Raw genomic sequence first — 27,947 nt, forward strand, 5'->3', positions numbered from 1 at the left:
TGGTGATTTTGCCCACCCAAGGGACATTTGGCAATGTCTGGAGATATTTTTGGTTGTCACAACTGACAGCCAACCCTAGGGTAGGGGAAGGAGGCTGGTGGATTTGCTACTGGCCCCTAGGGAGTAGGGCCAAGGATGCTGCTAAACATCCTAAAGTGTGTAGGGAAGCCTCTCACAATAAGGGACTGTCCAGCCCAAAATGCCAACAGTGTCAACACCGAAAAAGCCTGAAGCATGGATATTTTAGTTTTAGGCTTTGGTCTGGCTAACTGGGGGCAAAATGGATTTGGCCTCAGCCTCAGGGCAACACTTTCTGGTTGGGAGATTCTGTACTGGCTTTGTGACAATAGGTGTCCTGGCCTGTGGTGGTGCCAGCCTCAGTGTACACTGCAGTTTACCTAGCTCTTCCCTACCTGTACGAACGAATGCTTCATAGGTTCTCTTCCATGGAGAGGTGCTTTTCTTGTTTGTGAGGATGGCTATGTATACGGCAATGTTTTAAATTTTTTCTCTATTATTTCTATGAGATTGTTTTAGTAGAAGGTGATTTCAGCATGTGACCTTCAAGGTCTTTATACAAACGTGCAAAGTCAATAAAATTGATTCTAGCAATACTGAAAGAGAAAAGGAAACAACAAATCACTTATAAGTTCATCAACTAGAAATATTCAAGGTTAATAATATACCAGAAAGCTTTAAAATATAGCAGAGAAAACATAGGAACAGCTAGATAGAATTATGTTAAATGTAATGATATGATGCATACTATTTTAAAATTATTTTTATATTTATTTTGCTTGAACTAAAGAAAAAGTAACTAATCAAATTGAAGGAAGAGCTGAACTACAGAATGTATTTCTTCACCTCAAGAACTTTTAGTTACAGGAAGATTTTTCTAATATTAAAATGACTAAATTGCAAAAAGCATAAAATGTTTGGAGCCATTTTTAAAGTTGTCTTGAAACACATATTGGCACTCAAACTTTCCCACTCCCTAACTTTAGTTAATTGCTATAATGGACATCTGTTGTTTTGATCTACCCAACATCCTTTCATTCTATTTTGGTAACTGATATTCTCTGGGGGAACTGATCTTTCCACTTTACATCAAGTTTTCTGGAAATTATTCAACCAAGGAACCTGCCCTATGCTAGAGAAGAGTTGAGTATGCAAACTAGGCAAGTGAAAGTCTCTCACTGTAATTGAACCCTTCTTAAATCAAGTAAAAAAAATGACTATGGTCAAGTCACTCCTGCCAGCCAGGTCCTTGTAACTTCTCAGGCACCTCTCCCCTCTAAAGCCTATTTGGTCAATTTGTCCTTTTATTCTATCAGGTCCTCTCTAATGATTTCAATAAATTACTTTTGTTTGTTTTTTTTTAATGATCCAAACCCTGGTTTTATAGATTGAAACAGAAGAATCTACCTGATGTAAAAATATCTTTACTTTGTGAAGGTTTGTAACGTTCTTTTCCATAATTATGATTCCTACATATCTTAATTATATATATATATATATATATATATATATATGTGAATGGATTTAAGCTTAATTTTGGTCCAATTATAATAATCTTTTATTTTCACATATTTTTGCTCATCTAGATTTCCTTACTGCGTAACTTTTCTTTAAGAATGATTCATGAGTCCTGTATTTCTAGGACTCTTTTATGTTCAGAAATACCCATGTTTTGCCTTTGTACTAGAATAACATTTTGACTAAGTTTAATATTTTTAGGTCAGAATTTTTTTCCTTAAGAACTATACACATATTGCTTCACTGTCTTCTTAGACACATGTGGTCAAGATAGAGGAACAGAGACCATATTTATCTTCCCTTCTCAAACAACTGCAAAATCAGACAAAATATATGAAACAACAGGCCTCAAGATATTGGAAATCAGTCAGTGAAGGATACTGATCCCTCATCCCTGTTGTAATGTAGGATGTGGGAAACAAAGGAGGTCACCTCTGTGACTGCCCCAGCTTAGTGCCCTAGAGTTTCTAGTCTGCAATTCAGAGAGGAAAAACTCGGGTACAGTGGGACAGACTTTCAACTCTTGCATTATTGAATTTATAGACTTCTCAAACTCTTCTATGGCATGGACATCTATGGGGAGGTTTTGTTTGTTTTTTTGAGACAGTGTCTCACTTTGTCACCCAGGCTGGAGTGCAATGGTGCGATCTTGGCTCACTATAACTTCTGCCTCCTGAGTTCAAGCAGTTCTCATGCCTCAGCCTCCCAAGTAGGTGGTATTACAGGTGTGCACTACCACACCCAGCTAATTTTTGTATTTTTAGTAGAGACAGGGTTTCACCATGTTGGCCAGGCTGGTCTCAAACTCCTGACTTCAGGTGATCTGCCTGCCTTGGCCTCCCAAAGTGTTGGGATTACAGGCGTGAGCCACCGCGCCCGACCTATGGTGAGTTGTCTTTTGTCCCCTGAGTTATATATCCTTTCGGCATGGGTTCTTCATCTGGTTTACGCCATGTTTATTTTTTACATATTTTCCCTGTTGTCTTTCTGCCTAATGATCAGACCACTTATCTTTCTAATGCTTAATCAGGGTGGCTGGGTAGAGTCTTTCTTTTTACTTTAAGATGGCATAGAAGGGCTCTCTTTGACAACTTTCTTAGAGAAATAGACTTGCTTGGCTTCCTCTCCATTGTATAGCTGGAGGCCTGGGTAGTGTCTTCCATCTACTTTTCTGTAGCCTGATCTGATTTGGTGTGAGATGAGGCCCTTGCTGTTAATCTGGTTTCTACTCTTGATTGCTGCCTAGGAAATTCCATTAAATCCGCTGAATTCCATGAAGGAGGCAAAGCATGCAGGAATAAGACACAGCCCCCTTTGTTTAATTCATGTGAAATTCTGGAAAATCCTGCCTGTATCTACAGAGAGTCCCTGGGGACAGTCAGGGGCTTCTATGCTACAGGGTCTACCTGGTGTTTCCCTGAGCTGCCTCCTCAATACCTCTACCACCACCCTTCAAATTGGTCATATATTAACAAGAATTCTGGTTTTCTTTTCTTTATGTGACATCTATTCATGACTACACTCGGCAGGTGAGATAGTAGCTATGCCTTTATATAGAACTTTTAAATTCTATTTTTTATTTTATTTATTTATTTTTTAGAGACAGGGGCTTGCTCTGTCACCCAGGCTGGGTGCACTGGTAGGATCACAGCTCACTGTAACCTCACACTCCTGAGCTCAAGTGATCTTCCTGCCTCAGCCTTCTGAGTAGATGGGACTCCGGGTGTTCACCACCATGCCCAGCTAAATTTATTTATTTATTTTTGAGAGACAGGGTCTCAGTATGTTGCCCAAGCTGGATTTGAACTCCTGGGCTCAGATAATCCTCCCATCTTGGCCTCCTAAAGTCCTGGAATTATAAGCATGAGTCACCATGCCCAACCTATTCTATTTTTTAAATTTTCATACATATCTGTTAGATGTTTATAGTATAAGGTTAAAACTCCATTCTTTGCTTCTCTGTTGCTGGTAAATTTTGGGCTATATTTTTACTAATTTTGTACATTGTTTTACATATTGGTAAAGGGAGAGTGTGATCTGGATTTATTCAGATCTTTATTCAGAATTACCACTTGTTATATTAATCATTTTATCTTAAATGTATCTCTACTTACTAGTGATTTGCAGTATATTCCAAGTTAGTCATAAAAACATTTCACAATAGATTAATTTCATGCTTTCCTGTGAAATTGTCTTAAAGAATAAAGTTCTTAATATTGTAAGTAGCTGCCAGAAATAAACCAATTCTAGCCTCAAGTTCATACTTCTTACAATGAGAATCTAAAATTTTTTATTCTTGGGAAATAGCAGGGTCTTGCTGTTTTTAATAGAGAATTGACTCTTTGAATTTTTTAGTTTTTGTCTCTCAGAAAAGATGAATTTGTTGGCTTTAAATATTGAGAGAGTTTCTAGAGACCCACAGGAAATGAGAAATTTGCACTTTTGTAGCAATGGCTTTTGAAAGACTAGCTAAAATCCTGAAGACTTAGCAGAAGTAAGATATTAAACTGACTTTGTCATTTTGTTGATTATTAAATTAAATGAAAAAACAAAATGTAACCTTTGAGTCCAATATATTCATCCTCCTAAGCCCTCTATCATCTTAAAATCAATCAATAAAACACAGTATGCCTCCCTGGGGGACTGTGGCAGTCTTTCCTTCATGTAGTAACCCACGATGCTCCATAAGAATAAAAAAGCAGAGCTAAGGAGCAGATTCCAAATAACCAAAAGGCACACAAAAAGCATCTTAAAATATAGTGATAAAAAACCATCTAATGCCGTTAAAAGAAAAAGCAGAAAATAATAAAGTAACATAATGTGGTCTTGCAAAAAACAGCCTGTGATCTTACATTTCAAAACATATCTTGCCTGTTCCTGGCCCCTACAAGGCCAGATGAGCTACCCGCTCCATCCTTCACATTCTGCTTGCACGTCCCATTCAAGCTTTTCTGCACATGGCCATGTTAAAAATAACAGACATCTGAGTCTGCCTGGCACACTCAGATCTTTTCATGACAAGTTCTTCCTTCCCTGAGCGCTTCCCTGACCACCCAAAATAACCACCTCATCCCTCCATCTGCCTACACACACACACACACACACACACACACACACACACACACCCCTACCTCTGAGTCTCAGGGTCCTCTAATTACTGATATTCCTTATTACTATGGGAAACCCCTTGTCTATCTGTGTACTTGTCAGTGGCTTGTCTCTGCCCTAAAGGAGAAATCTTACATTGATTCATCCTCAATCCCCAGCACCTAGAAGAGTATGTGACTTAATAAGTGTGTGCTTACATGTTTGGATCAAATGATTTGATTAGAGATGAGAAACACTTAATTGTTTCTTAGGCTGGGGTTGTCCTATCACACAGAAGCCTTCAGAATGTACAGATGTCTTTTTGCCCTAGAAGCCAAACAGAGCAGAAGATTGTAGACCCCAGCCGGTTGGGCTACTCCTGGATTGATTCCAAACACGATGTTTCTTTCCAGGCCTGAAAATCGACGGATATTGTCCAACACAATGTGATCGGCCAGAACATCCGACGCATCCCCAATCTGCAGTAACGAATCAGATTCCTCATCGAGCTGAGACATTTTTCTCTTCCTCATTGCTGTTAGAAGCTTGTCTTTATATTTTTCCACTTCACCTGCTTTGCTGAAAAGCACAGCAATATCCTTGGGAGAATAACCATTCCTCAAGAGAAAACGGCACTTCTCTGCTACATAAATCAGTATCTCCTCCAAGTTCAAGTCTTCAACAATCTCTAAGTTGCCTGGGACACCTTCAGCCCATTTAGGTTCATGGTGCATCACCAGGGCCCCAGGGGGGAGGTTAGGTGGAGGATTTTCTCTGACTTCCTGCATTACATGTTGTAGGTAATTGGCTATTGGACTTGCATTGCGGACCACTCTAGTGATCTCTTCTCTTGGAAACTGGTCTGAGGGAGGGGGGAGGCCACTGCAACTCAAGTGATTGGTCTGAAAGTAGTCCAGAAAGATCCAGAGAATTCCTGGGCCATCCCTTGCTGTCTGAGTGATGAACTTTGCCTTCGCATACCAGTCCCCATCTTCAGTGCGGAAATTCTGAGCTTCATCAATGACAATGTGCTGGATGTGTTCAAAGCCGTTTTTCATGAAGGTTTTCCGGGTCACTGCTTGGCAGATCCTTTTCGTGCTGCAACTGTAAGAAACACAATCAGGTTTCCCTGATGAAACAAACAAAGCCAATTCTACTTTTAAACTCCTCTGGGCATGTTAAATACATATGAATTTTAGCAAGTAAACCGAAAGCCACACCAGCCACAGTCACTCAAGAAAAGAAGGTGAACACAGACAGGCAACATACCTCACCAACTTCCTCAGGGGCTGGTTCTCACAGATGTAGAGAATGTTATCCGGTTCACAGTGAAACACATTCTTGATCTTCTCCATGATCCTAAGAGCCAAGATAGTCTTCCCTGATCCAGGTAAGCCATGAACAAACAACTCTCTGGCCTTGCGAAGGTTCTTTGAAAGCAATTGATATTGTTTATCTGTCAGTAGGTTCAAAACCTCAGAGCCCAGCTCTTCACTTAAAAAGGATTTGAACCCAAGCAAGACTATCAGGAGGGACTGTAACAGGGCTTCCATGTGCCAGGAAGTCATGAAGTTATACGATTCGGGGTAAATTTGTAAATATGAACTGTAAACGCCCTGTGAGCTTCTATCAGAATTCAGCACACAGACCAAGGGAGTGATGCATAATCTCCCAGTGTAGCCACCTATGTTCACCAGCCTCTGCTTCAAAGAATAGGCAACTATCATAGAATAGCCCTTGCACCCTGCATCCCACTCGCTGAAGATGGTATAGAGAATAGGGGTGTTGTTCTGGGAAATTAGAAGAGCATCACAGATGACCCCCTGCTTCTCTTTCAGACCTAAGTCCACAGCCCAACTTCGAGAAAAAATCAATATTCCTTGAGAAAAAGGGCGCATTTCTGTATTTATTAAGTCTCTGAGTCCTTTATGTTGTGAGAAGAGCTCCTTGTAGAGGCTTTCTGGAGTATACACCACTCTGTCTGAAAATACTAGACAGGGAAGAATTGGAATAAATTAGAAAATCCTCAGACAGACTAGTAATCATCATTATACGTAGAAAATTCAATCAACATTGGGACCCTATCATGTAGCTACAATAGGTTATACATTAGTAATAAAAAGATAAACAATTCTTATTCTTATGGAGCGCTTATTAGCTGGTATAAACAGAGACAACAATAATTATGGTACAAAGTGGTCAATACGACCAGAGAAGGGCACAAAGTATTATGCAGTTGAGGAAAGAAGAAAATAGGAAAGTCTTTATGAAGAAGGAAATACCTGAGCTGATTCCTGTTTTTGTTGTTGTTGTTGTTTTTGTTTTTATGAGACAGTTTTGCTCTGTTGCGCAGGCAGGAGAACAGTGGCGCGATCTCAGCTCACTGCAACCTCCGTCTCCTGGGTTCAAGTGATTCTCCTGCCTTAGCCTTTCGAGTAGCTGGGACTACAGGCATACGACACCATACCCAGCTAATTTTTGTATTGTTTGTAGAGATGGGGTTTCACCATGTTGGCCAGGCTGGTCTCAAACTCCTGGGCTCAAGTGATCTGCCTCAGCCTATCAAAGTGCTGGGATTACAGGTGTGAGCCACCGTGTCCGGCCTGTTCTTTAACTTTTGTAGAGATGGGGGTGGGGGCGGGGTGTTGGTGGTAGTCTCACTATGTCACCCAGGCTAGTCTCAAACTCCTGGCCTCAAGTGATTCTCTGTCTTCAGCCTCCCAAAGTGCTGGGATTACAGGCGTCAGCCACCACACTCAACCCTGAGCTGTTTTTTAAAGGATGACTTGGAATTGGTGAGTTGAAGAGGAGAATAGAGATGGTCAAAAGAGGACACATGAGTAACACTCAGGGACATGAAACAGCAAGGAAGCCGGGCATGGTGGCTCATGCCTGTAATCCCAGCACTTTGGGAGGCTGAGGCGGGTGGATCACTTAAGCCCAGGAGTTTAAGATCAGCCTGGTCAACATGGTGAAATCCCATCTCTACACATAATACAAAAATTAGCCAGGCATGGTGATGTGTGCCTGTAATCCCAGCTACTCAGGGGGCTGAGGCACAATAATTGCTTGAACCCAGGAGGCTGAGGTTGCAGTGAGCTGAGGTCATACCACTGCACTCTAGCCTGAGGAACAGAGTGAGACCCTGTCTCAAAAAAAAAACAAAAACTGAAGTCCATTCAGGTCACTCCAAGCAGTGTGTGTTGCTGACATCCAAAGTGAGAGGCAAAGTAGTGGAAACAAGGATGGGGAGGAAGGCACGAGAGTGCCATCTTAACTCCTGGCAAGATTACGTACTATATGGTTTCACTTACATGACATTCTGTAAAGCACAGCTACAGGTACAGGCAACAGATCAATGGATGCCAGAGGTTAGGGATTTGGGGAGAGTTTGACTAAAAAGGGACAGCATGAAGGAGACTTTTTTGTTGTTATTATTAGAAGGGGTCTTGCTCTGTCACCTAAGCGGGAGCACAATGGTACAATTATAGCTCACTGCAGCTTCTACTTCCTGAGCTCAGGTGATTCTCTCACCTCAGCTTTCTAGGTAGCTGGGACTACAAGTGCACGCCACCATATCCAGCTAATTTTTCAATTTTTTTTGTAGAGACAGGGTTTCAGCATGTTACCCAGGCTGGTCTTAAACTCCTGGGCACAAGTGATCCTCCCACCTCAGTCTCTTAGAGTGCTGAGATTGCAGGTGTGAGCCACCTCACCCGGCCATCTTTTTTTCTTTTTGGTAAGACAAAATGATTCTAAGCTTCTTCCAGAAAAGAAGTGACATGATAATACCACGTTGGTGAAAGTACATTTGGGTATATGTTTTGGATTACAATCTGGCAATATCCATCTAAATTTATAAGCAATTATAACTACTTGGAATTTATCCTTAAAGAACAACTCAGGTAGGAGGTGTAGGAAGATGTATATTGTAGCACTGTTTTAAAAGGAAAAAATTAGACATCACCTAAAAGTCCATTAAAAAAATGACTGGGCTGGATGTGGTGGCTCACGCCCATTATCCCAACACTTTGGGAGGCTGAGGCAGGTGTATCACCTGATGTCAGCAGTTCAAGACCAGCTTGGCCAACATGGCGAAACCCCATCTCTACTAAAAATACAAAAAATTAGCTGGGCGTGGTGGGTGCACCTCTAATCCCAGCTACCCAGGAGGCTAAGGCAGGAGAATCACTTGAACCTGGGAGGCAGAGGTTGCAGTGAGCCAAGATTACACCATTACACTCCAGCCTGGGCAACAAGAGCAAAACTCCATCTCAAAAAAAAAAAAAAAAAAGACTGGTGACTGGGAGTGGTGGCTTATGCCCTTAACCCCAGCACTTTGGAAAGCTCAGGTGGAAGGACTGCTTGAATCTGGGAGTTTGAAACCAACCTGGGCAACACAGGAAGACTCTGTCTCTACAGAAGTTAAAAAACTAACTGGGTATAGTAGAGTGCTGCTCCTTTGTTGATGAGTCTTGCTATGTTGCCCAGGCTTGTCTCAAACTACTGGACTTAAGCAGTTCCACACCTCACCCTCCCAAAGTGCTGGAATTACACGTCTGAGCACTGTGCCCAGTCTTTTCACTTTCTTTAAGGTATATTTTGAGGAATCGTTCTTAATTTTAATGTAGTGAAACTTATCAATCTTTTTGTTTAAGTTTGATCCTTTTGTGTCTGGTTTAGGAAATCCTTTCCTACCCCAATGGCATAATTATTTATATACATTTTCTACTAAAAGTTTTAAAGGTTTGGTTCTCATATTTAAGTCCTTAAACCTCTGGAATTGATCCTGTATATAATATAAAGTAGGAGTCCATTTCTTATATGAATGAACAATCCGCATATTCCAAAGCAACCAGAGATGGCTAATTACCTGGAAAGTAGCGTTTCTGCTGCTCTTTCAGACATTCCAAATTCTTATGAATGCACACGGTGTTGCTGAGGGGTGTGGCAGATGACAAACTCAGCGCAAGGACCATCTCAGGACACCTGGAAAGATCTTAGAAAACAAGAACCAAGGATTCAATATGCAAAATGGCAGAGCCCAACTTACAGCTGAGTGGTGCTGCGAAATCTGTCACGTAGTCTTACAGCTCAAGCCACGGCCCACAGATACTTGCCTTTACATCTCAGTTCAGCTCAGGAAAGCCTACTGAGGTTTTTGAAGGAAAAAAATAACGTAGCATGAAGCAGCACTTTTAAATTTTATTATGTCAAAACAAAACTATTTTTATTTTTATTTATTTTTTTGAGACAGTCTCACTCTGTTGCCCAGGCTGGAGTGCAGTGGCATGATCTCAGCCCACTGCAACCTCCGTCTCTTGGGTTCAAGCGATTCTCCTGAGTAGCTGGGATTATAGGCATGCATCAACACACTCAGCTAATTTTTTTGTATTTTAGGTAGAGAAAGAGTTTCACCATGTTGGCCAGGCTGGTCTTGAATTCCTGACCTCAGGCAGGTCTCTGCCTCCCAACATGCTGGGATTACAGGCATGAGCCACCACGCCCAGCCTATTTTTATATTTTTAGAATGCTATTTTTTAAAGAAATATGATGAGAAGAAGCAAAGGCCAATGGATATAGATATCTGAGCAAATTCTGAAGGGGACTTTTTCTGGACTGTTGAAGAAGTTACCATTGGTTTTCTCTTGTTTAATTTTATCATAGGCTTTCCTTTTCCAGGGTGGATGCATGTCACCAACTGTCTTCTTTGGCTTATCACGTACTGGCTACCCAAAGGAAAAGTGGGAAAAGAGAGGGAAAGCCATGATTTGGTCATGTTTTGGTTCAAAAAATGGAAGTGGACAGTGAGAAAGGGAGAATATTTAAGAAGGGAAATTCAGAGGAAAATGACAGTAAGTTAAAGGAAAATGACATCTGTATATGTGAAAAAAAGAAATTTCCCCTATACTTAAATGCAAGCTCATAATTGAAAAATAAGAGAAGAGATTTGAAAATGAACATAAGAAAAGATGTGAAAATTGAAATAACTAGGTCAAACAGCCTGCTGCACCAGCCTCTAACGGAGCTACTAGCCAGGGCATCTGTTGAATAAAGGCTATTTAAAATGGTAAAAGAAAGGAAGGGGCAATAATCCACAAACTGCATCTACAGGAATTAATAAGTCAGATATTTGCAACTCAGAGACTAAATCTCTTTCCCCAGATTCCAAGGAATACCATACCTCTCTTTCCTCTCTGCCCCACCCTGCCCTACTGCCAGCAAACATTACAACCATTATTGATCTTGCTCCCTGACCTGGGTCGGCTTTCATCATCCAAGCAGTCCATTCTCTTGTGAGCAATTGTCTCACACGGTTGTCTTTCACCTGCCAGGAACTAGGCACTTTGGCAAACACTGCACAGCAGAATCGCTCCACCTTGATTGCACATACATATCCGCGGAGGGCGCCCTTATCATATACTTCAAGGAAGTTAATGACATATTGTATCTCAGGCCTCTGTGTGCAGAAATGATGGACAGGTAGCTTCCTAATACAGCTATCAATAGATGTCCTCAAGCTGGTAAGGTCTATTTTCTCTTTTTCACATCCAATCACTTGACAAGTCACATCGTGCACACCAAAAAATACATATCCTCCTTCAGTATTTGCAAATGCAGAAACACACTTCGGAAGTCTGTCTTTAACACAGTGTGACACGTCTGTTGAGAACATCACAAATTCAACATGCGTAGATTCAAGAAAGTTGAGTTTTTCCAGGTACTGAAGCCGCTTTTTATCAAATAAAGCAGCAGCTGAGGCATTTATGTTACCTTCATATTGTAAACTACCCTGAGCTGCCTGTGGACTTAATGAATTGGAAACATTAATATTCATAGGAGTCTGAGTCCTCCTTTTGAGGAATGCCAGAGCTTCCTGAGAATCCATGACATCAGTGGATGTTCTCTGTCTGTGGTACAAATTGGAGCATAAGGTAGCAAGTGGCGCACCAGCCTCCGTTTTCCATGATTTCACGAACATCAAAAAGTAGTTTTCCTTCTGCATTGCATCTAAATAGTTTCTGCAAATTGGAGGCACATCCAATCCTACTCCATGACTCTCATAATTGTAGCCTTTGTTCTCAATCTCAGCCTTGATTACGCCCCCACCAGAATTCAGCAGAGCACACACTGCTTGCAGGATGATTTCATTCTGTTTCTCCCGCAGGCGAGGGTCCATCTCCTGCCTCTGCTGAGTCCCAAGGGTGACTTTTCCTGCATCTATAACACACTCAGGAAAGTTTGTATCCGAATCAATCCTAAGAGTCATCTTCTCAGGACTTGGACTATTCCTATCCTGGAATGTTCTCCTGGAAAACAGAAAGATGGAACCATTAGAACAGGACCTAAATACCCATTAATGGTAGACTGGATAAAGAAAATGTGGTACATATACACCATGGAATACTATGCAGCCATAAAAAATGAAATTATGTCTTTTGCAGGAACATGGATGGAGCTGAAGGCCATGATCCTAAGCAAACTGACACAGGAAGAGAAAAACAAATACTGGATGTTCTCACTTATAAGTGGGAGCTAAACAATGAGTACATATGTATACAAAGAAGGGAACAACAGACATGGGAGGGCCTACTTGAGGATGGAGTTTGGGAGGAAGGTAAGGATCAAAAAACTACCTATTGAATACTAAGCTTATTACTTGAGTGAGGAAATACTTTGCAACACACAATTTACCTATAAAACTGGCACATGTACCCCTGAAACTAAAATTAAGCTTAAAATAATATTAATAAATAAAAAGAATTGGAATTTTTTTTTAGAAAAGAAGAACTTAAATGAGTGATAACATATCCTGCTTGATAACTTCCAGTTTCAGTTTTGAGTTATAATACATCAACAAATAATATTAGGTCAGCATCCTCAATGAGAGGACTAGTTAATCCTCAATTAATCTGAGCCAGATACAGAAAGTTATTCAACCATGATAAGATTATCATGGTTAAATTATCGTGGTTCCCTTCCTCTGGTAGGGGCAGGAGAGAAGCAAGATTCTGAGTGTTTCTGATGAACAGTAATGTGAGAGGAAGAGAGTAACAGAAACTCACAAGAGGTTAGCTTGCTGGCTGAAAAGTGTTATGTGTTCTTAGTCAATAGTAATGTCTGTACAGGCTGGGCACAGTGGCTCATGCCTGTAATCCCAACACTTTAGGAGGCTGAGGTGGGAGCATCACCTGAGGTCAGGACTTTGAGACCAGCCTGGCAACATGGCAAAACCCTGTCTCTACTAAAAATACAAAAATTAGCAGGGTGTGGTGGTGTGCAGCTATAGTCCCAGCTACTCAGGAGGTTGAGGTAGGAAAATCACTTGAACCTCGGAGGCAGAGGTTGCAGTGAGCCGAGATTGTGCCACTGCACTCCAGCCTGGGTGACAGAGCAAAACTCCATCCCCCTCCCCAAAAAAAAGGTAACGTCTGTGCTGCATGAGAAACCATGAAATCAAGTGGGGAGAGAGCCTAGAGCCAGTTTGGCAGAAGCATCATCTAGTTTTGCAGTGACAGCGAATGCCTTAAAACAAGAGAAATAAGCCTTGGAAAGGGGTCAAGAGTGAGGCTATGGTAAATAATGGGGTTTTAATGGTTTCCATGAAGTTAAAGTCCAAGGGCTTGCCCAGATCCCTCTTGCACAAATAGACAAAATGGCTTTCTAGAGTTGGTGTGCTTTGGGAAGGAGGCTGTTTAAGAACTTATTTCAGGTTCCAGGAGGTCTTTATGTTTGGACTTTCAAAGGAGAGAATCCCTCATTGAAGACCTAGTCAATCCATAAAGAGGTGCTTCAATTTCAGAAAACTTTGGCACCTGTTGTCTGCAATATACTAGGTAAACCTAGAAATCCTGTCATCTGCCATTTTGTGAGGGATTGACAATACCTTTGGATGATCTTTAGTCTATCAGGAGAAAATACATATCCCTCCTTAGACAGGTTTACCCCAAACAATGAATTGTGTTTTGGTAAAACTGTAATTTAGCTTTAAAAATTTTATGTCCCTTTTCTGCTAAGGCGGAGAGCAAGTAAATGGAATCCTTTTAACAGGCTTCCTTGTTCTCTAAACAAAGTAGGAGATCATTTTTATATTGTATCAGAACTGAATCACAAGGGAAGTCTATGTCTTTTAACTCTTGGTTGAGCACCTGGACAAAAACGGGGTCTTCACTGAATCTCTGGAGCATGACTGTCCAGTTATATCATTGTCCTCCCCAAGACAAAGGCAGAAAAGTATTGACTGTCGTTGTCTAGAGGTGCACTGAAAAAAGCAGAAAAAAATTCTACTACAGTAAAGCAAGTGACTTCAGGTAGAATTGATGAAAGATGGTGTGAGAGTTAGGTACTACTGGGGGAAAAAATACAATTTTCTTGATGGTTCTAAAGTCTTAAACAAATCAGTATCTTCATCCACTTGGTTTCTTTGCTGGCAGGGCAGGAGTGTTACGAGGGGATATGAAAGGACATTTGGATATAAGACCTTCAACTACAGGTTTGAGCCCTTCCTTTGCTTCCGACTTCAATGGATATTGTGGAAGTCTAGGTAATGGTTTCACAGGATCTGTCTGAATTAAGTAAGTTCTGCTTATTATTTTGCTGCTCCAATTATTCGTCCAGTGAAGTGGAATTTTTATTTTTTATTTATTTTTTTTTCATTTCTTTTTTTAATTGCATTTTAGGTTTTGAGGTACATGTGAAGAACATGCAAGATAGTTGCATAGGTACACACGTGGCAGTGTGATATGCTGCCTTCCTCCCCTTCACCCACATTTGGCATTTCTCCCCAGGCTATCCCTCCCCAGATCCCCCCACCGCTGTCCCTCCCCTATTCCCCCCAATAAACCCCAGTGTGTAGTACTCCCTTCCCTGTGTCCATGTGTTCTCATTTTTCCTCACCCGCCTATGAGTGAGAATATGTGGTATTTCATTTTCTGTTCTTGTGTCAGTTTGCTGAGAATGATGTTCTCCAGATTCATCCATGTCCCTACAAACGACGCAAACTCATCATTTTTGATTGCTGCATAATATTCCATGGTGTATATGTGCCACATTTTCCCAGTCCAGTCTATCATCGATGGGCATTTGGGTTGGTTCCAGGTCTTTGCTATTGTAAACAGTGCTGCAATGAACATTTGTGTGCATGTGTCCTTATAGTAGAACGATTTATAGTCCTTTGGATATATACCCGGTAATGGGATTGCTGGGTCAAATGGAATTTCAATTTCTAAGGCCTTCAGGAATCGCCACACTGTCTTCCACAATGGTGGAACTAATTTACACTCCCACCAACAGTGTTAAAGTGTTCCTATTCCTCCACATCCTTCCAGCATCTGCTGTCTCCAGATTTTTTAATGATCGCCTTTCTAACTGGCATGAGGTGGTATCTCCATGTGGTTTTGATTTGCATCTCTCTAATGACCAGTGATGATGAGCATTTTTTCATATGTTTGTTGGTCTCATGTATGTCTTCTTTTGTAAAGTGTCTGTTCATATCCTTTGCCCATTTTTGAATGGGCTCGTTGGTTTTTTTTCCGTAAATCTGTTTGTGTTCTTTGTAAATTCTGTCAGATGGGTAAACTGCAAAAATGTTTTCCCATTCTGTTGGTGGCCGATTCACTCTAGTGACTGTTTCTTTTGCCGTGCAGAAGCTGTGGAGTTTCATTAGGTCCCATTTGTCTATTTTGGCTTTTGTTGCCAATGCTTTTGGTGATTTGGTCATGAAGTCCTTGCCTACTCCTATGTCTTGAATGGTTTTGCCTAGATTTTCTTCTAGGGTTTTTATGGTGCCGGGTCTTATGTTTAAGTCTTTAATCCATCTGGAGTTAATTTAAGTGTAAGGTGTCAGGAAGGGGTCCAGTTTCTGCTTTCTGCACATGGCTAGCCAGTTTTCCCAACACCATTTATTAAACAGAAAATCCTTTCCCCATTCCTCGTTTTTGTCAGGTTTATCAAAGATTGTATGGTTGTAGATATGTTGTGCTGCCTCTGATGCCTCTGTTCTGTTCCATTGGTCTATATCTCTGTTTTGGTATCGGTACCATGCTGTTTTGATTACTGTATCCTTGTAGTATAGTTTGAAGTCCAGTAGTGTGATGCCTCCCTCTGTGTTCGTTTTGCTTAGAATTGACTTGGCTATGCGGGCTCTCTTTTGGTTCCATGAGGTTTATGATGGTTTTTTCCAGTTCTGTGAAGAAAGTCAATGGTAACTTAATGGAGACAGCATTGATTCTGTAAATTACTTTGGGCAGTACAGCCATTTTCACGATATTGATTCTTCCTAACCATGAACATGGAATGTTTCTCCATCTGTTTGTGTCCTCTCTGATTTCGTTGAGCAGTGGTTTGTAGTTTTCCTTGAACAGAGCCCTTATGTTCCTTGTAAGTTGTATTCCTAGGTATTTTATTCTTTTTGTAGCAATTGTGAATGGCAGTTCGTTCTTGATTTGGCTCTCTTTAAGTCTGTTACTGGCGTATAGGAATGCTTGTGATTTTTGCACATTGATTTTCTATCCTGAGACTTTGCTGAAGTTGCTTATCAGTTTCAGGAATTGAGGCGATGGGGTCTTCTAGGTATACCATCGTGTCGTCTGCAAATAGAGACAATTTGGCTTCCTCCTTTCCTATTTGAATACCCTTTATTTCTTTTTCTTGCCTGATTGCTCTGGCTAGAACTTCCAGTACTATATTGAATAAGAGTGGTGAGAGAGAGCATCCTTGTCTAGTGCCAGATTTCAAAGGGAATGCTTCCAGTTTCTGCCCATTAAGTATTATATTGGCTGTTGGTTTGTCGTAAATAGCTTTTATTATTTTGAAGCTTCCATCAATACCGAGTTTATTGAGGGTTTTTAGCATAAAGGGCTGTTGAATTTTGTCAAATGCCTTCTCTGCGTCAATTGAGATAATCATGTGGTTTTGTTTTTGGTTCTGTTTATGTGGTCAATTACGTTTATAGACTTGCGTATGTTAAACCAGTCTTGCATCCCCGGGATGAATCCTACTTGATCATGATGGATAAGTTTTTTTATATGCTGTGCAATCGGTTTGCCAGTATTTTATTGAAGATTTTTGCATCTATGTTCATCATGGATATTGGCCTGAAGTTTTCTTTTCTTGTTGAGTCTCTGCCGGGTTTTGGTATCAGGATGATGTTGGACTCATAAAATGATTTGGGAAGGATTCCCTCTTTTTGGATTCTTTGGAATAGTTTCAGAAGGAATGGTACCAGCTCCTCTTTGTGTGTCTGGTAGAATTCGGCTGTGAACTCATATGGACCTGGGCTTTTTTTGTGTGGTAGGCTCTTAATTGCTTCCTGGATTTCAGACCTTGTTATTGGTCTATTCATAGTTTCGGCTTCCTCCTGGTTTAGGCTTGGGAGCACACAAGTGTTCAGGAATTTATCCATTTCTTCCAGGTTTACTAGTTTATGTGCATAGAGTTGTTTGTAGTATTCTCTGAAGATGGTTTTAATTTCTGTGGAATCTGTGGTGATTTCCCCTTTATCATTTTTTATTGCATCTATTTGGTTGTTCTCTCTTTTCTTTTTTTTACCAGTCTGGCTAGTGGTCTGTCTATTTTGTTGATCCTTTCAAAAAACCAGCTCTTGGATTTATTGATTTTTTGAAGGGTTTTTCGTGTCTCTATCTCCTTCAGTTCTGCTCTGATCTTAGTTATTTCTTGTCTTCTGCTAGGTTTTGAGTTTTTTTGATCTTGCTCCTCTAGATCTTTCAATTTTGACGATAGGGTGTCAATTTTGGATCTCTCTACTCTTCTCATGTGGGCACTTATTGCTATATATTTTCCTCTGGAGACTGCTTTAAATGTGTCCCAGAGATTCTGGTATGTGGTGTCTTCGTTCTCATTGGTTTTGAAGAACTTCTTTATTTCTGCCTTCATTTCATTGTTCATCCAATCAACATTCAAGAGCCAGTTGTTCAGTTTCCATGAAGCTGTGCAGTTCTGAGTTAGTTTCTGAATTCTGAGTTCTAACTTGATTGCACTATGGTCTGAGAGACTGTTTGTTATGATTTCAGTTGTTTTGCATTTGCTGAGGAGTGCTTTACTTCCAATTATGTGGTCAATTTTAGAGTAGGTGTGATGTGGTGCTGAGAAGAATGTATATTCTGTGGATTTGGGGTGGAGAGTTCTATAAATGTCTATCAGGTTTGCTTGTTCCAGGTCTGAGTTCAAGCCCTGGATATCCTTGTTAATTTTCTGTCTGGTTGATCTGTCTAATATTGACAGTGGAGTGTTAAAGTCTCCCACTATTATTGTGTGGGAGTCTAAGTCTCTTTGTAAGTCGTTAAGAACTTGCCTTATATATCTGGGTGCTCCTGTATTGGGTCCACATATATTTAGGATCGTTAGCTCTTCTTGTTGTATCGATCCTTTTACCATTATGTAATGTCCTTCTTTGTCTCTTTTGATCTTTGTTGGTTTAAAGTCTATTTTATCAGAGATGAGAATTGCAACTCCTGCTTTTTTTGCTCTCCATTTGCTTGGTAAATCTTCCTCCATCCCTTTATTTTGAGCCTTTGTGTATCCTTGCATGTGAGATGGGTTTCCTGGATACAGCACACCAATGGGTTTTTGGTTTTTTATCCAATTTGCCAGTCTGTGTTTTTTGATTGGTGCATTTAGCCCATTTACATTTAGGGTTAATATTGTTACGTGTATATTTGATACTGCCATTTTGATGCTAGCTGGCTGTTTTGCCCATTAGTTGATGCAGATTCTTCATTTTGTTGATGCTCTTTAGCATTTGATATGTTTTTGGAATGGATGGTACTGATTGTTCCTTTCTACGTATAGTGCCTCTTTCAGGAGCTCTTGTAGAGCAGGCCTGGTGGTGACAAAATCTTTGAGTACTTGCTTGTTTGCAAAGGATTTTATTTTTCCTTCACTTATGAAGCTCAGTTTGGCTGGATATGAAATTCTGGATTGAAAGGTCTTTTCTTTAAGGATGTTGAATACTGGCCCCCACTCTCTTCTGGCTTGTAGAGTTTCTGCCGAGAGATATGCTGTGAGTCTGATGGGCTTCCCTTTGTGGGTGACCTGACCTTTCTCTCTGGCTGCCCTTAGTAATTTCTCCTTCATTTCAACCCTGGTGAATTTGACGATTATGTGCCTTGGGGTTGCTCTTCTTGTGGGATATCTTTATGGTCTTCTCTGTGTTTCCTGGACTTGAATATTGGCCTGCCTTGCTAAGTTGGAAAAATTTTCCTGGATAATATCCTGAAGAGTATTTTCCAGCTTGGATTCATTCTCTTCATCACATTCTGGTACACCTATCAAACGTAGGTTAAGTCTCTTCACATAGTCCCACGTTTCTTGGAGACTTTGTTCATTCCTTTTTGCGCTTTTTTCTCTAATCTTGGTTTCTCATTTTATTTCATTAAGTTGATCTTCAACTTCTGATATTCTTTCTCCTGCTTGGTCAATTCGGCTGTTGAAACTTGTGCATGCTTCACGAAGTTCTCATGTTGTGTTTTTCAGCTCCTTCAATTCATTCATATTTCTCTCTAAGTTGTCCATTCTTATTATCATTTCCTCGAATCTTTTTTCAAGGTTCTTAGTTTCTTTGCATTGATTTAGAACATGTTCTTTTAGCTCACGGAAGTTTCTCATTATCCACCTTCTGAAGTCTAATTTTGTCATTTCGTCACACTCATTCTTGTCCAGTTTTTTTCCCTTGCTGGTGAGGAGTTTTGGTCCTTTGTAGGAGGCGAGGTGTTTTGGTTTCTGGTGTTTTCCTCCTTTTTGCACTGGTTTCTTCCCATCTTTGTGGATTTATCCACCTGTCATCTGAGTAGTTGCTGACTTTTCAATTGGGTCTCTGAGTGGACACCCAGATTGTTGGTGATGAAGTATTTCTGTTAATTAGTTTTCCTTCTAACAGTCTAGCCCCTCTGCTGTATGACTGCTGAGGTCCACTCCAGGCCCTGCTTGTCTGGGGTGCACCTGTAGCAGCTGCGGAACAGTGAGGGATGCTACCAGTTTCTTCTTCTGCTATCTTTGTCCCAGAATGATGCCCACAAAATGTCAGTCTGATCAGTCCTTTTTGAGGTGACTCTTTGGATATACAGGGGTCAGGGAGCTGCTTGAGGAGATGGTCTGTACTTTATAGGAGCTCAAGTGCTGAGCTGTGAGCTCCACTGTTCATTCAGGGCTGTTAGGCAAGTGCATTTATGTCTGCTGCAGCAGAACTTATAAAACCCCTTTTTTTCCTCAGATGCTCTGTATCAGGGAGTTAGGGCTTTCTTTATGAGTATCTGTTGCACTGTCGTGCCCAGCTAGGAGGCAGTCTAGTCACTATTTGCCTGCCGAGGCTCTGCCCTGCTACTGCGGGGTCCGCCCTGTTGCTGCAGGGCTCCGCCCTACTGTTGTGGGCTCTGCCCTGTTGCTGTGGGCTCTGCCCTGCTGTCATGGGCTCTGCCCTGTTGGCAGAGTCTCTCTGTTATGGCGGGTTGCCTCAGCAATGGCAGGCTGCTTCAGCAATGGGAGTGTACCTCAGTAGGGGTGGAATGCCTTGGTAATGGTGGACACCCCTCCCCCACCGAGCTGCACCGTCCTGGATTCAGCTGTGCCCGCAGTGAAACTCTCAACCTGAACGTTTCGAATCACCGTTTTGTTTGTCCCTGTGGGGGTGGGACCCGCCGAGCCTGATCACCTGGCTCCCTGCCTCAGAGCCCTTGTTCCTTTTTTTTTTTTAAGTTGAAGGGTTGACTCTCTCCCAGGTGTTTCAGTCGCCTGCTGATAGGGCACCAGGATCTGTGTGATTTCCCGTGCAGCAACCCACTGCGCCGGCTCAAATGTTGCTTCATGGGAATCTCCTGGTCTGTCTCACTGTCCAAGTCCCGTTTAATCAGATGGATATGCTAATCTGCCCTCCCAAATCTCAGATTGCCAGTTTAACAGGGCACCCAGACCAGTGCATTTTGTGCAGAGTGCCGCTGCGCTGCGGTGCCGGCCGAAACGGCCACGCCAGCCAAAGGGCTGCACTGGCGTCCCATGTCTCTCCTACACCTGGGAATTTCCCTGTTCTGTGGGCAACAAAGATCCATCTAGAAATGCGGTTTGGACTCACCCTCTGCGCCTTCACTGAGAGCTGCAATCCTGAGTTGCTCTACCTCACCATCTTATTTTTCCCCCCCAAGTGGAATTTTAAGCCCCTTAGACTGCCAGGTTTGATGTCAAGATATTTATTTTGAGTATGCATCACACATAATAGAGAAAACAAAGGTATATTCAGAGCAAGTGCAACTTGATTATGTATAGAGAAGTCTCCAGAACATCAATAAATATTACAATTCCATTTGTAAATTAAGTCTCTGTTAAATTTGTAGTCATGGTATCAAAGAGCAGGAAGGAAAGTTTTTTCAGTCAGAGCCCAAGGGTTACAGTTAAGGGCTGGGAGATGGAATAAATATGTGGGTTATATGTGGGTTATTTGAAATACCTACCACCTGTGTGATCTGTTTACTCAGAAGAAGAGATTGAACAAAAGGGACAGGGTTTAACATAGAAAGAGTAGGACCATGTTTACCAGAAATTGGTGAGGTTGAGCACCTGTATTTATAGTTAAATCACCTTGAGTGCTTAGAGAAAGGTGGAGTATTGGGTAGTTTCTCTTTCCTCTGAGCACCCTCACTGATTTGAACTGATGGATTTTTATTTTTCTTGGTTCTGTTTACAAGATTTGTTAAGTGTCCTTGTCAACAGGTGGTTGACTGGGAAGTGGGCCACAAGTTTATTTTGAATCCTGTCTGATTTTGGTTCTAAAGCCCTTTCAAAATGTTCTGCCAGGTGTTACCATTCAGATAAAGCAGCTGTTTTCCATTCTAATTTCTGTTTTAGAATGAAGTCTTCAATTCCATGTTTAACTCCATTGACAAAATGAGATGAAAGGCTGCTTTTTACCACCTTCTTTTACTGATGTGTTGGAAGGTACTTTCTAATCTATCCTGAAAAAGTCTGTTAGTTTTGTTTTTTTGTTTGCATGGGCCAATGGATTTTTATTAGAAATGTTCTAGGTATGGCTTTTAGGAGACTTTGCCTTACTTTTTGGACATTATTTTTTAACTTTCAGATTTACTGTGGAAAGAGGGATACTGTGGGTCCCTTTCTGAGTCTGTCCCATCAGCTTTTTCCCTCCAGGATTTAGCACCTGAGTTTCGGACCAACATGTGTACAAGTTGATAGATGTTAGGTTACCCTGGGTCATATGTACCCAGAAGAATTCTAAATTCTTTTATGCTTTTTGCTGGTCTTGTCTAGGTTTAGGGAAACCTTTAAGTATAAGTCTTAATTCAGCTCAGATCCAAGGTTTAAATTCTACAGATGCTCACATACTGGTTTAATGAGAGGAATGGATATTCAGAGGCAACTGGAATTTTGGAGTTTTAGGAGAGTTATTAAGCAAAGGGAAGGAGTCTGAACAAGGGGAAGAGAAGTAAAGAGTTCACTGAAGTACAAGAGAGAGATTATTGAAAGTAATGGCAAAAACCACAATTACTCTTGCACCAACCTAATAGAAGGATAAGGGGGAAAAGAGAGGGAACTGGATACTGGGAGGCAACTGGAAGACAAGAAAAAGAAGCATTTACTAAGGAAATGAGTCTAGTTTATTGTTGCTTACGTCTATCAAGTTTCCCATTGGTTTTGGGCAAAGAATCTTTTAATGAAGCAATTTTTGATCAGAATTTCATTTGGAGGCCTCTGCCTACCAATAAAAAACTGTGGCCCCATTGATCCTGAGAAGTCTTATTCCTGCTTTTCTAAGGTCCATGTCAAATGAACAATTTTGTTCAAGCCAAATGTTCCCCAGAGTAGCCACTAAAGGCCCAAATCATCCTTGGAGTCATGCCATCAGGAAGGTAGGTGCATGAGTTAGTGTTGTACAAAAAAGTAGCAGTTTTTCTAGATCAGGAGACTTAGAAGACCCCATAAGAGCTGCTGACTGTCAGTAGGAGTATAATTCTTGTGCATTTTCTGTCTCAGGTCCCCAGTCTTACAGTTGGCCACCTCCTAACCCAGACTGGACAATCTGTGTCTCCCAGTAGGCAGAAAAGCAGAGACAGTACTCCCTGTGGACCAAAATGAAGCTCTCAGGACAAAAATTCAAAATGGAAAAAGAACCTGAGCTTGTTTTATAGGTGACCCACAAAGAAGTTTGTCCACATGGGAGAACCACAAACTCACTGGACTGTGAGCAAGCTTGAATAGGCTTGTAGGACCTATGCCTGCATCCGACCTTGTCATCCTCCTTCTTAGGACTAACCACTTTTATTTTATTTTATTTTTTGAGACGGAGTTTCGCTCTTGTTACCCAGGCTGGAGTGCAATGGCGTGATCTCGGCTCACCGCAACCTCCGCCTCCTGGGTTCAGGCAATTCTCCTGTCTCAGCCTCCTGAGTAGCTGGGATTACAGGCACATGCCACCTTGCCCAGCTAATTTTTTGGATTTTTAGTAGAGCCGGGGTTTCACCATGTTGACCAGGATGGTCTCGATCTCTTAACCTCGTGATCTATTTTTAAATTTTTTAAAAATGATATATTGGAGCTGGGCGTGGTGGCTCACGCCTGTAATCCCAGCACTTTGGAAGGCCGAGGCGGGTGGATCACGAGGTCAGGAGTTCAAAACTAGCCTGGCCAAGATGGTGAAACCAAAACTCTACTAAAGATACAAAACTTAGCTGGGCATGATGGCAGATGCCTGTAATCCCAGCCACTCAGGAGGCTGAGGCAGAGAATTGCTTGAACCCAGGAGGCAGAGGTTGCAGTGAGCCGAGATCACATCACTGCACTCCAGCCTGAGTGACAGAGCAAGACTGTCTCAAAAAAATAATAAAAGATATATTAGACTTTAAGAACTTCTCCTTTTTGAAAGACACAGTTAAGAGAATGAAAATATAAGCCCCAGCCTGTTGGACAAGGGGGCAATAGAAGGAGCAAGAGCATCAAGATGGTGCTAATGGATGCTGGGCTTAATACCTAGGTGGTGGGATGATCTATGCAGCAAATCACCATGGCAACACGTTTACTAGGTAACAAATCTGCATGTCTGGCCCAAGTACCCCTGAACTTAAAATAAAAGTTGAAAAAAAAAAAAGAAAATATAAGCTCCTGACTGGAAGAAAGTGTTTGCAAATTACATAAGTGATAAAGAACTTGTAAGTAGATTATACACAGAACACTCAAAAAGTAACGATAAAAAAAAACAATTTAAAAATGAATAAAATATTTGAACCGACAATTTACCAGAGAAGATATATAGATAGCAAATAAGCACATTGAATTATGCTCAAAGTCATTAGTCATTAGGGAAATGCCTATTAAAACCTCAGAGAGATACCACTGTGCATCTATTAGAATGGCTAAAATGACTATCATACCAGCTGTTGGTGAAGATGTGAAGGAATGGGCACCCTCATACACTCCTAGTAGCGACATAAAGGGGTACAACCATTTTGGAAAAGAATTTGGCAGTTTCTTAAGAGGTTCTGCATATGCTTACCATATGACCCAGCCATTCCACACCAAAGTACTTACTCAAGAAGAAAAAAAAGCGTATGTCCATACAAAGATTTGTACATGAATGTTCATAACACTTTTATTTGTAAAAGCCATAAGCTGGAAATAATCCAAATGCCCATCAGCAGATGAATGAAGAAGCCAGTATTGATTATCCATATAATGGAAAACTACTCAATGGTAATAAAAAGGAAAGAACTATTGGTACCCACAACGACATAGATGAATCTGAACACAATGACACTGAGTGACAGAAGCGGGACATAAAAGAGTGTATATCGTATGATTCCATTTGCCATGACAATAATACTGGAAATGATTTCTATTTTCTGATAGTATAAAGTAGTCCTCCCTTATCATCGGTTTGGCTTTCCATGCTTTCAGTTACCACAGTCAACTCTGGTCCAAAAATATTAAATGAAAAACTCCAGAAATAAACAATTCATAACTTTCAAATTTCACTCTGAATAGCCTGATGAAATCTCATGCTATCCACTCCCTTCCACCTAAGACATGAGTCCTTTCACCTGAGACACGAGTCCTCCCACCTGGGATGTGCTCCCACCTGGGACATGAATCATCCCTTTGTCTGGTGTACTCACCCTGTTTATGCTACTGGCCCTTAGTCACTTAGTAGCCTTCTTACTTATCATATTGACTCTAATACTGCTTCCCTTATTTCATTTAATGGCCCCAAATCTCCAGAGTAGTGGTGCTGGCAGTTCACATATGCCAAAGAAAAGCCTTTATTTAAGTGAAACAGTGGAAGTATTGAAAAAAACATAGTAGCTATAGGGTTTGGTACTACCCATGGTTTCAGGCATCTGGTTTCAGGCATCTACTTAGGGTCTTGCAACATACCCCATGGTTAAAGGGGGACTGCTGCAAACATCTGTGAATTTTCATAATCTGACCAGGAGTGGATTATAGCATTTTCCTCTTCTTCCTCTTACACGGAAATAATAAAACTGCTCATTTTCTCAAACAAAAGAGTTTAAGGCTTGTGACTTTTGTTTCGGATGTGGGGAGGTGGGGGTGGGGGGAATTCAAGTGATTCTCCTGCCTCAGGCTCTGAGTAGCTGGAATTTCAGGCATGTGCCATCACACCCAGATAATTTTTGTACTTTTTGCAGAGATGGGGATTCACCATGTTGGCCAGGCTGGTCTCGAACTCCTGACCTCAAGCGATCCGACCGCCTCAAGTGATCTGCCCACGGCAGTCTCCCAAAGTGCTGGAATTATTACATGCTTAAGCCACCGCGCCCAACCTCTTGTGACATTTAAATGAACACTTCTGATACAGGATGTTGTCACGCTGAATTGCTTCTCTGTTTATCCTGCCACAGGAACTCTCATCTCCCATCAGACAGATTAAGAATCAGTTTCTTTTTCCCCACAAAGGCAGGCATAGTCTCCACCCCATTCTCACAGGGCAAGGCTAGACAAACTTTAGCACTGCCCTCATCTTCTTGAGGCTTGGCTGTGAAACACCGCCCCACCCCCACATTCTCCCTCAAGCAACCCCTCCGGCCTGCACTAGTGCTAAAGGATGCCCTTCTGGTGCAACTGAGCCCCTTGAGATTTCAGCACCCCAACATTTTAGTGATGAAACCATGAAAATTCTGATGAGGCCTTTCCTTGTTTGCATATGTTAAATACCCATTTTTGCCCAATATTCCTTGTTCTAGCAATGTAATTACAAACTGTGTCTTTGTCAAGCAGGAGGATATAGCCTCAGGGTCATGAAAAAATTTTGCAGATGGAACGAATGCCTCTAAGACCATAGTGACCAGCTGCTGACACCCACAAATCTGGTGGCTCCAGGTGTCATCTGAGATGAAGAAACACAGACTTTCCCCCTAGGTTCCCTGAAACTCTCCCTACCTTACTTCCTAGTCTCATAAAAACTCTCTGCGACTTATTTTTGTAAGGGTGTATTTGAGAGATCTAGCCCTCTTGACTTCTCGCTTTGGCCAAATGGAATAAACCTTCCCTTGTCTCCAGACACCTGTGTGTCAGTATTTGGCATCAACAGCACATCGGATTTGTGAGCCAGAATTTGGGCTTCTACGACTCTGGCTCCTGGGACTCCGGCAAAAGGGAAAGGGAATCACACCACAGTCTCAGCCACTACAGACAGAACCCACAGGGGCTCTAGTTAGCCGCTGCATGGGGGATACAGGGCTTCGTGGGCCACCCTAGTAGCCTGCCCCTGTTGTTACAGTTTGAAGACTGACGTGGCAAGCCTCTGGGACGCAGCCTCTTGTCATAGACTGGACATTTGCCCTATTTGTCCCCAGGCCACAACCCATTTAGCTTCACCCTCGGGAGCCTAAGTCCCCGATTTCGTCATTTTCCCTTAAGTCCTTCGTGCTCCTGAACCGTGGGAAATGTTGCCAGGCTTGGTTTGAGAAGATTTAGGCTGTGCTGGTTGGCGCCTCTCCCTCCTCCCCGGCTCGCCCCGTGTTCCGAGCCTCCCAGCTCCCGGGTCCTCTGCCGCTAGCGTCGTTAGAGGTGCTCCTGAGTCAACAAACTAAGTCTCCCCAGCGGGAAAGAGGCTCTCCCGGCAGCATCCAGACCTGGGGAGCTGCAGTCGCCACACCTTGCCTTCGCCACAGCCCCACAGGAGAACCCGCGCAGACCTGGGGAGGTTTGGGGAAGACCTGCGCAAAGAAGCGCGAGGGACTCATTACCCGTCGGGGTTCTCCTCTGCAGCGCGTCTCCCTCCAGGAGCAGGAAACGGAGCCTCCCAAGTCCGGAGCCGAGAACTTGACTCCGCAGGTCCCGAGCTTATATCAGCTGAGCTCCGTGACACCTCCCGGGGCGGGGTTTCGCGCAGGAGACAGACAGAGGGACGGTCCAATCTCATCGTTGTGTGGAGCGCGAAGCCCACTCCTGCAAAGACAACAGGCTTGGTCAACTTTGGGTGGACTGTGGAGGACTGCGGAGGGGAAGCGCTTCTTTGTTGCTTCTCCGTGTTTTCAATTTTTTTTTTTTAGATGTTCAGTTCTGATTTCACCCAGGGAAGGACACCTGGATGTCCACCCCCAGGTCCTCCAGAGCCTCCTCGGACCCGCTCGGAGTCTTCCTGGGTGCTTCAGGCTCGCAGAGCCCTCCGCAGGTTTCTCCCCCGACGCCTCCAAATCCTCCGATTCCTATTGGAATTACCCCGTCAACTGCTCCAGTTCTGTGCTGGAAGAGGGGCAAGGGCTACGGTGAGACGTGTTGGTAGATAGGGCACTGAGAGGAAGGGGAAAGCAGAAAATTAAGTCCCTCTTTTCGCCTTTCCCTACCCCCGCCCCCAACCCCCTGTAATTCCAGAATGTTGCTTCCGCCTCCTTTCTTTTGCTGCCAGGCGTAGGTGTGGCCACTGGGACGAAACCAGGCAGAAAATTAAGCCTGTTGTAAACAGTGCTGCAATGAACATTCGTGTGCATGTGTCCTTATAGTAGAACGATTTATAGTCTTTTGGATATATACCCAGTAATGGGATTGCTGGGTCAAATGGAATTTCTATTTCTAAGGCCTTGAGGAATCGCCACACTGTCTTCCACAATGGTTGAACTAATTTACACTCCCACCAACAGTGTAAAAGTGTTCCTTTTTCTCCACATCCTCTCCAGCATCTGTTGTCTCCAGATTTTTTAATGAACTGTCTTGCATGCTCTGCTCATGTACCCCAAAACCTATAATCCAATAAAAAATTAAAAAAAAATAAAAAAAATAAAAAAAAAAAAATAAAAGTTGAGGATAGAATACCAAAAAAAAAAAAAAAAAAGAAAATTAAGCCTGTT

At 42.1% G+C, this 27,947-nt stretch overlaps 1 protein-coding gene across 1 annotated transcript; it reads right to left on the minus strand.

The window, feature by feature from the left end:
- Positions 1-768: 768 nt before the first annotated feature.
- Positions 769-26,919, minus strand: SLFN5 (schlafen family member 5). Its single transcript, XM_035300819.3, has 5 exons — positions 26,847-26,919; positions 10,882-11,933; positions 9,497-9,622; positions 5,893-6,613; positions 769-5,727 (listed from the first exon to the last, which is right to left on the minus strand). Exons 2-5 carry the CDS (start codon positions 11,891-11,893, stop codon positions 4,911-4,913), a joined length of 2,676 nt encoding a protein of 891 aa, XP_035156710.3. The 5' UTR covers positions 11,894-11,933; positions 26,847-26,919; the 3' UTR covers positions 769-4,910.
- Between the last annotated feature and the right edge of the window lie 1,028 nt (positions 26,920-27,947).

This window comes from Callithrix jacchus, chromosome 5 (assembly GCF_049354715.1).
Source record: "Callithrix jacchus isolate 240 chromosome 5, calJac240_pri, whole genome shotgun sequence".
NCBI lineage: Eukaryota > Metazoa > Chordata > Mammalia > Primates > Cebidae > Callithrix > Callithrix jacchus.